The sequence below is a fragment of the Oncorhynchus masou genome, chromosome 31 (genome assembly GCF_036934945.1).
Source record: "Oncorhynchus masou masou isolate Uvic2021 chromosome 31, UVic_Omas_1.1, whole genome shotgun sequence".
Lineage (NCBI taxonomy): Eukaryota > Metazoa > Chordata > Actinopteri > Salmoniformes > Salmonidae > Oncorhynchus > Oncorhynchus masou.
In genome coordinates this window covers 33,269,024-33,282,998 of record NC_088242.1, presented here as the reverse complement: position 1 = coordinate 33,282,998, position 13,975 = coordinate 33,269,024, and the positions used below count along the sequence as shown (strand labels likewise).

The 13,975-nt window shown below is 41.3% G+C and overlaps 1 protein-coding gene across 4 annotated transcripts in view; it reads left to right on the top strand.

Annotated features, from left to right (window-relative positions):
- The window catches only part of LOC135523830 (cGMP-dependent protein kinase 1), a 163,501-nt gene that overhangs the window by 23,853 nt on the left and 125,673 nt on the right, over positions 1-13,975 (top strand). For all 4 annotated transcript variants that reach the window (XM_064950769.1, XM_064950768.1, XM_064950767.1 and 1 more), the window contains exon 2: positions 6,972-7,138. In XM_064950769.1, coding sequence (XP_064806841.1) covers positions 6,972-7,138 — 167 coding nt within the window. The remainder of the gene's footprint in view (positions 1-6,971; positions 7,139-13,975) is intronic.

The following is a 13,975-nucleotide window of genomic DNA, read 5'->3' as shown; positions in this document are numbered from 1 at the left end:
CTGCAGTTTTGCACATTGTGATTTATTTTTCTTTGATATGCTGTTCAGATGGTATTCGTTTTGAATGGTTAGATGTATATGCACTTTGTTTATATACATTAAAAAGTTGTACTTTAAATGCAAATGTTTAATAGCATTATTTTTCATAACAAACCAATGCATTTTTAAATACATTGTGGTTAAGGTAGAGTATGATTTCATTGAATAATTTAATTAGAATTGATTTAACACCAATCATAGTCAAACTATCGCAAACTGTTTGACTTGAAAAAATACAAAACAATTTTTTAAAGAGCCATTTGGGAGCTAAAAGAGCCGGCTCACTGAAAAGAGCTGGAATGCCCATCACTACAATGGAGCACCATTCAATGAAGGGAAGCGAAGTGGGCAGAGGGGTGATTTGCACGTGGTCTTGGCAAAAGTGGGCATGATTTGTTGACATAGTTGTAATCCAAACCCAACCTTCATTTACTTGTTGTGACGTACTCAGGTTCAAAACTTTGTTTTAGACGAGACTGACTTTATGACCAAAATTATCTTATTTACAATTTTTGCAGTTCATTTTGACACAATAATAAATGTTTCTGACTCCTATTAATGCCACACAGGCCTTTTCAAGGGGATTAGTTGGTTTTTAGGGCAGTCACTTTTTAATGAATCAATTTGACTTTGTTAAAAACAATCTAACTACATAACAACATAATGTTCATCATTTATTTAAATGGTAAATCTATTGATAAACTAGGTTACTCAATATGTAGCCTAGGCCTATTCACAATACACGTGGATGCATCTTCAATAGGAGTGTGTGCGTGCATTGAGTTATTTGAGCTTGTTTTGGCTGATTTCACAGGGCTACAGATGACAGACAAATCCCTTCCATTTGGGACTTATTTTACGGATCAACAACATTTGCATAGAAGTGGCTTATTTTTGTAAAGGTGCGTGCTTTAACCAGTGATGACGTTATTCACGAGGCAAGAGGGGGGCAGCCCATTGGAGCCCTATTCACACATACACACAGTCAGTTCACTGAGGTAATAGATCATCATTGTGAGAGGTGTAATAGAAAGACTGTTTTGTTGGCAATCAGCTTTGAAATCAGCATATTTTGCTCTATGGTTTGCATGTTACCACAAACAAAGTACTAGACTAGTGAATTGATGTTAGCTTCAGCTGTAAACTGAAGCTAACGCTCTAACCGGGGCGGCAGGTAGCCTAGTGGTAAGAGCGTTGGGCCAGTAACCGAAAGGTTGCTAGATCAAATCCCTAAACTGACCAGGTAAAAATCTGTTGTTCTGCTCCTGAACAAGGCAGTTAACCCACTGTTCCTATACCGTAATTATAATGTCACGTTTGTCAAAAGGAGCGGGCCAAGTTCCACATACTTTATTACAAAGTGAAACTTCACAAAAACAACAAAGGATAAACAAACCTCCAGTACAGAGCGCACTTAGGCACGAACTGAAAACAATGCCCGCACCAAGCAGCGTACCATGGAGGTAAAGGAGAGCTGAACATGGGAGGAAATAATGGGTGGATGCAAGACCCTTCCTTGACGGGAGTCGCCAAGGAGCATAGGAGGACAGCGACGACACCGGGATCTGCGGCCACAGAATCCCCAAGATGTATTTTATTTTTTGGGGGGGGGGGTGTAGGTCGAGCCGAGGAGAGAGCCAGAGACCGTCGGGGAATCGATGGAGCTGTTGGAGGAGGTAGATCAGAGAGAGATGTTGGTTAGGTGTATTCTGCAGCGCATTCACCCTGAAGAGCGTTTTCCCAGCCTGGTTCGTCATGTGCCGGTTCCTCGCACTCGCCCTGAAGAGCGTGTAATCAGTACAGTGAAACCTGTGCCGGCTCCACGCACCAGGCCTCCAGTGCACCTCCCGATCCCGGTACGTCCTGTGCCGGCTCCCCGCACTCACCCTGAAGAGCGTGTCATCAGTCCGGTGCCATCTGTGCCGGCTCCACGCACCAGGCCTCCAGTGCGCCTCCCCAGCCCGGTACGTCCTGTGCCGGCTCCCCGCACTCGTCCACCAGTGCGTGTGTACAGGCCAGAGTCTCCAGCGACGGTTCACAGTCCAGAGTCACGCCCGTGTTTTAGGTCAGGGCGTGACTAAGGGGTGTTCTAGTCTTTACATTTCTATGTTGGTGTATTTTGTGTGGTTCCCAATTAGAGGCAGCTGATTATCGTTGTCTCTAATTGGGGATCATACTTTAGTTGTTTAGTTGTCCATTGTTCCCACCTGCGTTGTGGAATATTGTTTTCAGTTAGTGCCTAAGTGCGCTCTGTACTGGGCTTTAGTTTTTTATTTGTTGTTTTTGTGAAGTTTCACAAAACTAACTAGCAAGGAAAGGTAGCCTAACAAAGCTGGAAGCTACCAGTATCCTCTTGCATTGTAAACTTTTTTTTAAATCATTCATGGACAGTGTTTTTTTGTCAACTGTAATTAACAGTGAATATTTTTTATCTACATGCCGTGTTGCATTATTCAAGTGTGTTAACTTGTGTGCAGCATGATGCAGCCCAGACTCCCAGTGCAGGCTGAGTGGAGCAGGCACGCTGCACTTGCGCTATAAGGGGGACATCGGCTGCACTGATAGACAGACTTGAAATGTAAGACACATTTTACAGAAGTACCAAAAGAAACCAAAATTCCTGTACCGAACCTTGTTTTATGTTCTAGTATCGAAAAAGTACAGAAGTTTTGGTATACCGTGCAACACGAGGGCAGACTGTTTTCACACTCACTTTGACCACCAGACAACAGAAAGAGAAAGAAAACAGTTATGAGCTGAACATAACAGTATGCCAGTGGGAGGTCCTTTTTGTTGCTTCTATGTTTTCCCATTGTAGCCAATTCAATTGCAGTAATTCCTTTTACCAAATTATTTTTTTTTGTATTTCTGTTACCGATTTGGTAACAGAATTACACGTTTTTATCACTTAATAATGAATAAACTAAATTGGTAGGTCTACCTTTTCTTGTTACGTCTGTGAACTTTCATTGTCCTCCCTCATGGAGGGATTAGAACAATATTTTACAGAAGTTTACAGAACTCCAAAACTAAATGTAAGTGTTGATATTGGTTGGCAGGCATCTTTACTTCAACATTTATTATGTTTTGATGTATTTCTAATACCTTTTAAGACTGTTTATGGAAAATGTTTTCTAAGACCCCTTTTCCAGCCGTTTAACCAGAGATCAAAGCTGTAATTTATGCCGAAATTTCTAAGATGTAAAACGGTTAAAATGTTTCCCCAAAATATAGGCTCTTAGCTTTCCTTTGACACCCAGTTTGATTTGCTCTTATGAACCTCACATGTTGCTGGTCATGCATCCTTTTACATGGAAATGTCCTGCTTCAGTCTGGAGAAACATGCTATCCATTGTGGAAACACTTTTCTGTCTGAGCTCCTAAATGAAACTACGGTTGGACAGCATGGTGCAGGGGGGTCATTGAGGACAAGAGTTTGATTCCTGCTCCCGCTGTCTGAGGGTCCTATAAAGTCTGTAGTAATGCTGTCTATCCATCTGGCTGTGCTCCTAAAGGAGCATACTGTTATAATCTCCACCCGACACAGCCAGAAGAGGACTGGCCACGCCACATAGCCTGGTTCCTCTCTAGGTTTCTTCCTAGGTTTTGGCCTTTCTAGGGAGTTTTTCCTAGCCACCGTGCTTCTACACCTGCATTGCTTGCTGTTTGGGGTTTCAGGCTGGGTTTCTGTACAGCACTTTGAGATATCAGCTGATGTACGAAGGGCTATATAAATATATTTGATTTGATTTATCCTTTTATGGGAACCGCTATGTTTACCTCTGGGCTCTGACAGGGACACGCTTTCTGAAGCAAAGGAAATGAAAAGTGAAACGAAGACGCACAAACGCAACAGGTCAAACTGGAATCTATTGACTTTCAGTTCAAATATTACATGTGACACCAGTTACCATAGTCCTGTAATTTTAATTTAACTAGGCAAGGCAGTTAAGAACACATTCTTATTTACAATGATGGCCAAACCTGGACGACGTTGGGCCAATTGTGCTCCGCCCTATGCGACTCCCAATCACAGCCGGACGTGATATAGCCTGGAATCGAACCAGGGACTGTAGTGACACCTCTTGCATGGAGATGCAGTGCCTTTAGACCACTGGACCACTCCAAATCCCTGTAATGTCCATCCAAGTTTGTCTAAGTTATGTTATTTAAAAGTCTCCAACCAAAGCCCCTCTTGTCTCCATCTGGCAATATATCGCATCGGTATTCCCCTGAAAAGCATGCCAGGGCACCTTATTAATGCAGAATATCAAAGGCTCTGATTAATTTGAAGCAGCCTTATGAGTGGTATTTCTGTCCCTTCTCCCCAAACCCTCTTCAAAAGGACAGGCTGGCAGGCCACCAAGGGGGGTCGGTCCTCTGACACTAGCGACCACCTGGAGTTCAATACCTCCAAAGGAACTAATGGTTTCGCTCTCGCCTTTTATGCTTTTTCTCAGAATAATTTTTTGACTTGTTGGAGATGAGTCATTGTAGTTGAAAGGAGTATACTCCATGGATTTGCTGGGTCTATTTGGTTTCTTAAAGAAACATTTGACTTTTCTATCCGCTGATTTGTTCATTAAAGAAAGTTGTTGTAGAGACTTCAAATTTTGACATTCCTTGATGATTTGAGGAAGGATATACCGTGGGGTCCAGACTTATTGGATCCCTTGATAACGATAAGGAAAAAAGACAAAAATAAATAAATAATACAATTGCTGAGCTTATATTTATATTGTATGCAACATTTATTTTATACTAATATAGATTTAGTTTAACAAGTAATAAAATATTATCTCAAAAAGATGGGGGTGTATCTCCTATTTTCAATAATCCGTCACTTTCTCCTTGCGAGGATAACGACACTGCGCCTTTTTCTGACATGTTTTATGATATTGGAGAACACATTGGGAGGGATCTTTGACCATTCCTCCATACAGAACCTTTCCAGATCCTTGATCTCCTTGGTCTGCGCTTATGGACTGCCCTCTTCAATTCAAACCACAGCTTTTCAATGGGGTTCAAGTCTGGAGACTGAGATGGCTGTTGCAAAATGTTGATTTTGCTGGCAATTAACCATTTCTTTCCTGGCAAAGGCAACCAGGTTTATGTCTAAAATGTCCTTGTACTTGCTTCATGATGCCATTGACCACTGGCATACCACATGTGTGGTGGTGGGGGGGGGGCTTTTGTGGGCCCCCTCAAGGTCGAGCCCCTTCCCCAGATAGCATATGAACACATCACCGACTGCATCCCCCGGGGCAAAATGAATTCAACACCCTGTCACAAGCAATGGTGAAAATGTTTAGAATTACCAGAAATTAGCTTTCAAACTCGATAATTCTCTCAGCCTCATTACAAAATGTGTAAAATGGCATAAGAATAACTATATAACTGCATATGTTTCTCTCTGCCCCATGGCAATATGTGTAGAATTGTAGGAATTTTTCTTTTAAAATGGCAGCATTTTCTCTCAGCCCCATGGTAAAATGTGTAGAATAGCATGAGATAGTTTAGAAGTTTATTGTCATGACTCTTGTCCTGGAGACCGAACTGAGCGGTTCCTGCTAGATAGGCCAGCTGTAAAGTCAAAATTGGCTATATCGTAAAAATTCATGAAAACAAAAATTATATTTTGGCTTAATTTTAAGGTTAGGGTTAGGCAATAGGATTAGCAGTGTGGTTAGGGTTAAAATAACGATTGTATTACTTTGTGGCTGTGCCAGCTAGTGACTACTGCAGATCTGCCTACAGTACACAAGTCAATTGCAATTAATGCCAACCTGCATTTCAGAGCCAGATTTGACAGGTATAGAGCTAGGTGGATTTTGGTTGATGTATCCACTACCCACCTCCACTTCTAGCTAAAATCTACACATGTGAATGTATACAGTAGGCTACAGCAGAATCATAGAATTTAAAAATAACACATTTAAACTCTCAGTGCCCTGAATGTCCTATCTGACTGACACTGTGCTGTGTGTCTCTCTCGTCTGGGCTTCATAGAAAAACAAAGCTATCAAAAGTGAATAGGAATTCAGAACCGGCTATGAACTTGTTATATCATTGTTAGGACAGACTGAGTACAGGGGGGCTTATTTTGAATCACAATACCCGTGTTCAAGTGGTGCCAGTGGCACAGTGCTAATGCCTTGTATCTGAGTGTCATCTCTCAGCTCTCTGTACCTCCGAAGGGCAACAGCACCAATCTACCAGCTCCGCTAGGATTCGCTGGAAACGATGCCCTATCGCGAACCATCCTCCCACATGAGACAACATAATATAATTTCCAAGCCCAAAGAATAAGGCCATATGATTTTTAAAGTGCCCACTCTCTCTATGATCAGCACAATACGATGCATATGGTATAGTGAAGCCAAAGTACTTCTGAAGCTGGTCTTTTACAGCAAATTGTTGGATGAGGCACTTCTGGGTAGTCATAACAAGGCCTCTGAAGTAAAAATGCAGAGTAGTAGAAAAGCCTTATAATCCAGCTTCCCAGCCTATAAAGGAGGGCTGGTGTGACAGGTAACAACTGATTCTTTTCACAGGCCGTAAGGTGGTGAGAAACAGTATGGTGATTTTTGCCTCAAATTACTGGTTATGCAGCACTTCTCTCCAATCTGGCCTTTAAGTGCCGTTCTTTTCCAAACCGTTGACTGGATGCTCACATAGCGTTATTTATTGATTGAAGTTTGTGTGCCTTTTTTTTCTCAAATGGAAATATAGAAAAAGCTTCAACACGCGAAAGCAGTCTGTCAAAACAGAACAGACGTTGAGCCACTCATTCTTGACGAGATTAGTTCATGTGAACGGTTCCATTTGCAAATCGTTCTCAATTCAGTGACCCCCCCCCCACACTTCATTCTAGCTTCAGGAACAGAACATTAAACTTTGCTTACACATCTCTCTCTCCATTCAATTCACAGGTCCAAGGACTTAATCAAGGAGGCCATTCTTGACAACGACTTCATGAAGAACCTCGAGCTTTCTCAGATCCAGGAGATCGTTGACTCCATGTACCCAGTAGAATATGGCAAAGACAGCTGCATTATCAAAGAAGGAGATGTGGGCTCCTTGGTGTACGTGATGGAAGGTAAGTTATGTTAACCTCCCATGTTGAAGACAACTCGACCATGTAGAGTTGGAGTCCTCGCAGAGGAAACCTTTTTTTTGTGCTCATGACTTCAGTCGCTTAACAATAGACGTGACCCCTTGTTCTGTAGTTCTGCACTTTCCGTTTGAAAGATCCCCCCCCCTATGTATCGACCCTCTGTTGTACCTGATGTCTAGTTAAAGAAAGAGCGGAATTAACCCAACAGGAAAGCCATGTGGTGTGTCTACTGTGGGATCTTCATGGTTAAGACACTTCTGTTCTCATCCCTGTTATTCATCACCGGTTTAGTTAGGAGCAGATCTGGAAACAGTGATCGCCCGGCTTGACCCATAGATGCATTTCCAGGAACGTTAATAAATTCTCCTCTGCTGGGCTGTTGTCCACAACTTTGACTCCCTATGAGAAATAAGACATTCATGAAGGAATGGAGTGAATCCGTTGATGCCAGATGGAATAGAGTAGCATTTGCCACGATTGATGTCAGCTATTCCTGTCCTGTTTGTTGCAACACGGTCTCATAACCACTCTGAAATGTGATGTTATCTTATGTGGTGCTAGTTCAGCAGAACCAGAACACAACATGGAGAATGGAGAGGGATTTGTGAAGTGTGTTATTGAAAGCTTTTTTTCGTGTCCATGTCTATGTATAGCCAAATGTCTAAAATGAACTGAAACAGTTAAGAGCAACTTCCGTTTGCACTTCTGGTCAATGTTGACTTTAGCCACAAGCAGTGTGTGTGTTTTTGTTCCAAATTGCTTTTGTCCCAATATTAAAGGGTTCAGTAGTTATAGAACATTGTCAGGAACTTGACTGAAAGATCCTGTTCTCAGAGGACCTGGGTAATTTCTTTTGGCAGGACATGTTGTCACTGTCTTGCCTTTGAAAACAAGACTTAAAAAGCCTGTTTACACCAGTTTCTTCCCAGCTCCTTGTCATTTCCTTGTAGCCTAACTTGATACCACAAGGAGCACTCCACTTTTATTTTAATCTGATAACAGGCTTTATGTACTTGACAGAAATGACTGAAAATTCATCTCCAGGTCTACTGAATGCCATGAGTGGTTCTGTGTCACTCTGTTACTGTGGCTCTGTATTCTAATGTGCTGTCGGGTGGTTCAGAGTGGTCCTGAGGATGATGCTCAAGCTAATTTCAGTCTTGGCTTGAGCTGTCATTGAGCCACACTCTGCCATTGATTATGAGTAAGCAAGACAAATTCCCTAATCTGAGCACAGGTGCCCACCACGGCTGAGAGAGAGATTAGCACGTAGGGATGCTGCCTCGATGTGGTTCAAGGTGTCCTCGTCGATGGAGCCCTGAAGGATCTGGTAATGGGAGGAACATTTTATTCTTAGAGAAGTTATTCTCCCGTCTGCTGGCATCCACCTTGAATGTGCCCCTTACCTCTACTCTATTCTGAATGTACACAATGGTAAAGTCTGAGGACAATTTCGCTGACAAAAGTGAATTTCTTAAAAGTTAAAGTAAAATGATAAAAAACGAATTTGTAGGAATACTGCATTCGTGTGAGGGTTCGGTGTAGGCGTTGACTTGTTGAGAGTGTCTTGCTGTGTTAGCAGACTGGTTCATTTACTACTGATGGACTTACTTGTTTCCCACCAGGCAGTCTCTCTCTGCATGAGATGTGTTTTGTATCGACAGGCTCCGTACAGAAGTGAGATACCTTCTGGCAACCTACTGTATTTATAGTTTGTAAGGGCCTATATAAGTTGAATACACGTTAAGTAATAACTATATTCATCCACAAGAAGAGCTTTTCTAGTTTGGGCATTTTTACTTTTCTTGTCTGGTAGTTTGTGTCAATTGCAACCATCAAAAGCCAACAGACTATTGCCAGCAGATCTCTCATTAAACCATCAATACATGCTAAAATCACAGGCACAGCTGATCTCAATTGCAACAAACATTAGCCAGCAATTTACCACTCCCTAACGCGGATGTCGAGGTTATCTTTTTGTCTTGATTGCAGCCAACCAGGGGTTGGAACAGAAATCATTTTCCAATCGTTTCGTTCTGAACAGAACCTTTTTTTTTTTTGTCCCGTTTCACTGTTCCGACCAGCAAAATGAAGTTCTGAACCGGTTTGAACCCCCAAAAAGTACTGGTTTTATATAGTTCTTTCTGTTCCTTCTTAAACCTCTGAAATCCATGTTTTTCCCCCTTTCATTTAGCTCAACATTAAATTACTTCACCAATCAGTGTGAATAGAGCAGCTCGCTATGGAGCGGGGAAACGATTTAATCTGTATAAGAAAGTCATTAAGAACAAATTCAATTTTGTCGTAACAACATGGTTTAATCATAAATCCAGCCACAGTGTAGGGAGCGAGACGCAACTGAACTTTTGCGGGTGATAAGATGGCGAGAGAAGATGGAGGACACTTGTCTTTTAGCATTGGGCAGCTTGTTATGACATGCATTATCTGAATTGGGCCCATTGAATTATATTTAGATAGAGCAACTCCTGTATATCCAATGTGAAACGTGATATAACTGTAATATCCTAACTAGCATTGAAAAAGTGAATCCATTCTTTTAAACATCTCTCCCTAATTTCTGAATCATGCTTGTAACTTCGTCAGTAAGCTACAGTAACCTATGCTTCAGAGGGGAGGGGCAGGTAGCCTAAACACGCACACACACGCACACACACACACACACTGACTATTTCGCCCTCTGGTTGGTATTATCATTGGAACAACTTAGTCTGCTCATAAAGTAGGACTATCTATTTATCTATTTGACAATCGTTCCGTACAACTGAAACAAAGTATTTCCTCGTTTTCCACTGCAAATCCTCAGTGGCAATTACCAGACAAAACTAATTTAGATGGTGTAGCATACTCTTATTATTTTCTTCAGTTCCAATTGATGTAGTCCATTAAATACAACTGTCTTAAAACATCTCAGACCATTTTATTCTCCCCAAATTTGTGGTATCCAATTGGTAGTTACAGTCTTGTCTCATCGCTGCAACTCCCGTATGGACTCAGGAAAGGCAAAGGTTGAGAGCTGTGCGACCCCCAAAACACAATCTGCACTGCTTCTTGACACAATGCCCACTTAACCCGGAAGCCAGCCATACCAATTTGTCAGAGGAAACACCTGGCGACCATTTCAGCGTGCGCTGCGCCCTGCCCGCCACAGGAGTCACTAGTGCTCGATGGGACAAGGACATCCCTGCTGGCCAAACCCTCCCCTAACCTGGGCGACACAGGGCCAATTGTGCATCGCCCCATGGGTCTCCCAGTCACAGCCATTTGCGACAGAGCCTGGACTCGAACCCAGAATGCTTGTGGCACAGCTAGCACTGCAGTACCTTAGACCACTGTGCCACCCGGGAGGCCTGGAGATTACATATTAAGTCTAGGTAGGTAAGTGACTAAAAACAAGCATAATAAACTAGCAATGAGAGCATGTCGAATTTGGTGAACAAAACATAGACATGCTAATTTTCCACATGAGAGTTATTTGATCGAATATAGGTTTCGTAATGGTGAGGTTGATACGAATGCACTGACATACAGTAAGTGGGTGCACGTGGCATTTCTGCAACTTGTCATACAGGACTCATCACGGATATAACTTGTTTTAGCATGGACATTGCCATTGAGGCCTTCCACTATTTTAAAGTAGTCAACTGGTGGGGAGACCTATGACTTGGGAGCAATCAGCCAATGAAGAAGAAGAAAATGTACTACTTTAAAATGGAGATTGCGTCAATGACGCTGCGCATGCTGCCACAGAAACAAAGATTTTTTAAATATATTTTTATTTATTTTACCAGGCAAGTCAGTTAAGAACAAATTCTTATTTTCAATGACGGCCTAGGAACAGTGGGTTAACTGCCTGTTCAGGGGCAGAACAACAGTGTTGTACCTTGTCAGCACGGGGGTTTGAACTCGCAACCTTCCGGTTACTAGTCCAACGCTCTAACCACTAGGCTACCCTGCCGCCCCAAGATGAGTCCTCTGTCTCTATGGCCTGTTGTTCACACGTGCATCTGTCAGTTCCTAGAATGGTCCCACCTGATCTTGGCTCCTCCCACCTGCCTTCCATCTTTGAGGACATGTATTTCTATTGTTAGAGTGGGCACTTGACTGTCAATATAATTGATCATCTTTGGTGTTTCTTATTATTGTTGACGATGTTGCCCCAATGCTTGCTCTGGTGTTTAAAGCCCCATGGTTTACACATAGACCTACAGCATCCTAGTGTTAAGATGTGATACGATTGTGTCTGTAGTACAAAACAATCAACTCAGACTTTATTTGTCACATGCGCCGAATACAACAAGTGTAGACCTTTACCGTAAAATGCTTACTTACAAGCCCTTGAACAACAGCGCAGTTCAAGAAGAGTTAAGAAAATATTTACCAAATAAACAAAAGTTTTTAAAAAAGTTATAATTTTTAAAATAAAAAGTAACACAATAACATAACAATAGCGAGGCTATATACAGGGGGTACCGGTACCGAGTCAGTGTGCGGGGGGGTACAGGTTAGTCGAGGTAAGTTGTACATGTAGGTAGGGGTGACGTGATGATAATAAAGATAATAAACAGCGGTGTACAAAACAAATGGAAAGTGGTCAATGTAATAGGGGCCATTTGATTAATTGTTCAGCAGTCTTATAGCGTGGGAGTAGAAGCTGTTAAGGAGCCTTTGAGATAATATAGGTTTAGTGACAACACTAGAAAGTCATTTTCTGTGTCTCCTCTCACACAGCACAGTCACCAACCTAACATGATCTCATTGACATCTGCATAATGTCAAAACCCTCATTCGCTTTCATTTATTGAACTCATTAATGAGGTTAATGTTGTATAACTCATTGTGTGGGGATTGAAGGGTCTCTCTGTACACAACCTATCACATACATCCTTGATTAATTATGTATTTACCATGGACACACACCACCTCTGACATCTTCCTAGAGATGACAAGGGTCAAGGTTTAACGCATGCGGTCTCTTCATTAGACTGTGGAGCAGAGAACAAGATTCAGCATCACTGCTGCTGTCAATTAATAATGACCTTGTCGCTATTGCTGAACGTTAATGGGAAGAAATACCCTGGCTAATGTGCCTGCTCTCCCAACAACTGCTATCTGGCTCTGGACACAAATAAATAACCAGGAAGAATTGAGAAACCCATTGATATTCTAACACAGCACAGATAGCTAAGTACGTGATTGCTTCACTGAGGAGCGAAATGTAAATAGAGAGAATTTATGTGTGTGAGTGTTTGACACTTTTGGGCAGGGATAAACATTCTCAGCCTTTTCCAACATTTCCCAGTCTTCTCCATGGCCCCGTTAAACCCACAGATGGACTCCAAATATAATGTGAGATGTAAATGGGAAGAGAAAATGACCCGAATGAGATTCTGATGATGACAGAGCGCTATACTGTACTTGGGTGTTTTTTAAAAAGAGGATACGACCGTGAAAAACTCATCAATTCTGTTTTTGAAATGGGCACAGATAGAAATTGGCTCCGTCAGCCAACAAGTTACACTTTACAGTCATAAACCAAAATGCACCCAAGCTGTCTCAACATGGATTTGGTTGCATAGCAACCTGCTGGATTCTCACCCTTTGGCAACCCACATGAAATACTATACTACATACTGTAGTATCCCTTCATTATGAGTAGTACTTACTACAGAATGTTGTCGTATACTGTACAATACTCTAGTAAATACTACAGTAATATACGCAAAAACAATACAGTCCGCAAAAAACACTACACTTTTTTAATTATAGAAATGACTATATTTTTCAATACTACAGTCTGCGAAAACACTACAGTAAATCCTACAGCGTAGTACAGTCCACAGAAAAACGATAGTGTACTACAATCCACAAAACACTGCATTAATTACTGTAGTATATGATACCATTTCCTTTTAGTATAGCATTTTTACTATAGTTAACTGTAAATACTACAGTATGCACTACAGTAAAAACTGTAGTGATTACAACAGTAAAGTCTGCAAAAACATTACAGTGCGTATGTTGTTTATATACATCTACATTAATATACAAGATTCCAGATTCCAGGTCTCAGACCTGGGATTTCGTGCTATAGATCCAATGATCTGAGAGGGTTTGAGGTAAACAACTAAGGCTAATGCAATGAATGAATATATTGTATGGGCAACTGACAAATCTAGCATTTATATAACTAAGCAAGTCAGTTAAGAACAAATTCTTATTTACAATGACAGCCTACGCCGGCCAAACCGAGATGATGCTGGGCCATTGTGCGCTGCCCTATGGGACTCCCAATCACGGGTTTTGAAGAGTGAAAAAGTTAATGAATTAACATTGAAATAAATAATAAATGTATCTTCACATAAGTGTTGTCTTTGAGCTTGACTGTTTAAAAGTGAAATAATGTGTTTAATTTAAGATCCCCATGTAAAGTCCTGTAAATGCCATGTGGTGTGACCACTATAATTTTCTATATTTATTATTTCTGTAAACGTCTCACAAAATATATTGTCATATTATAATTTAGAAACTATTTCAGAATAAATGCTAATTAATTATATATTGCAAGCAGCCATATTGTGATTCTCACTTGGCAACACTCCTTTTTGGGAACTGTCTATATAGAAGTTTCTGTAAAAAAATAAAAACACAAAAATAAATGAGATCGTTATTGTATTTTTTTGTGGGACAAAACTATATTGCATTTGGGAATGGCTAACTAAGCAATAAGGCACGAGGGGGTGTGGTATATGGCCAATATACCACAGCCAAGGGCTGTTCTTATGCACAACGACGTATCAC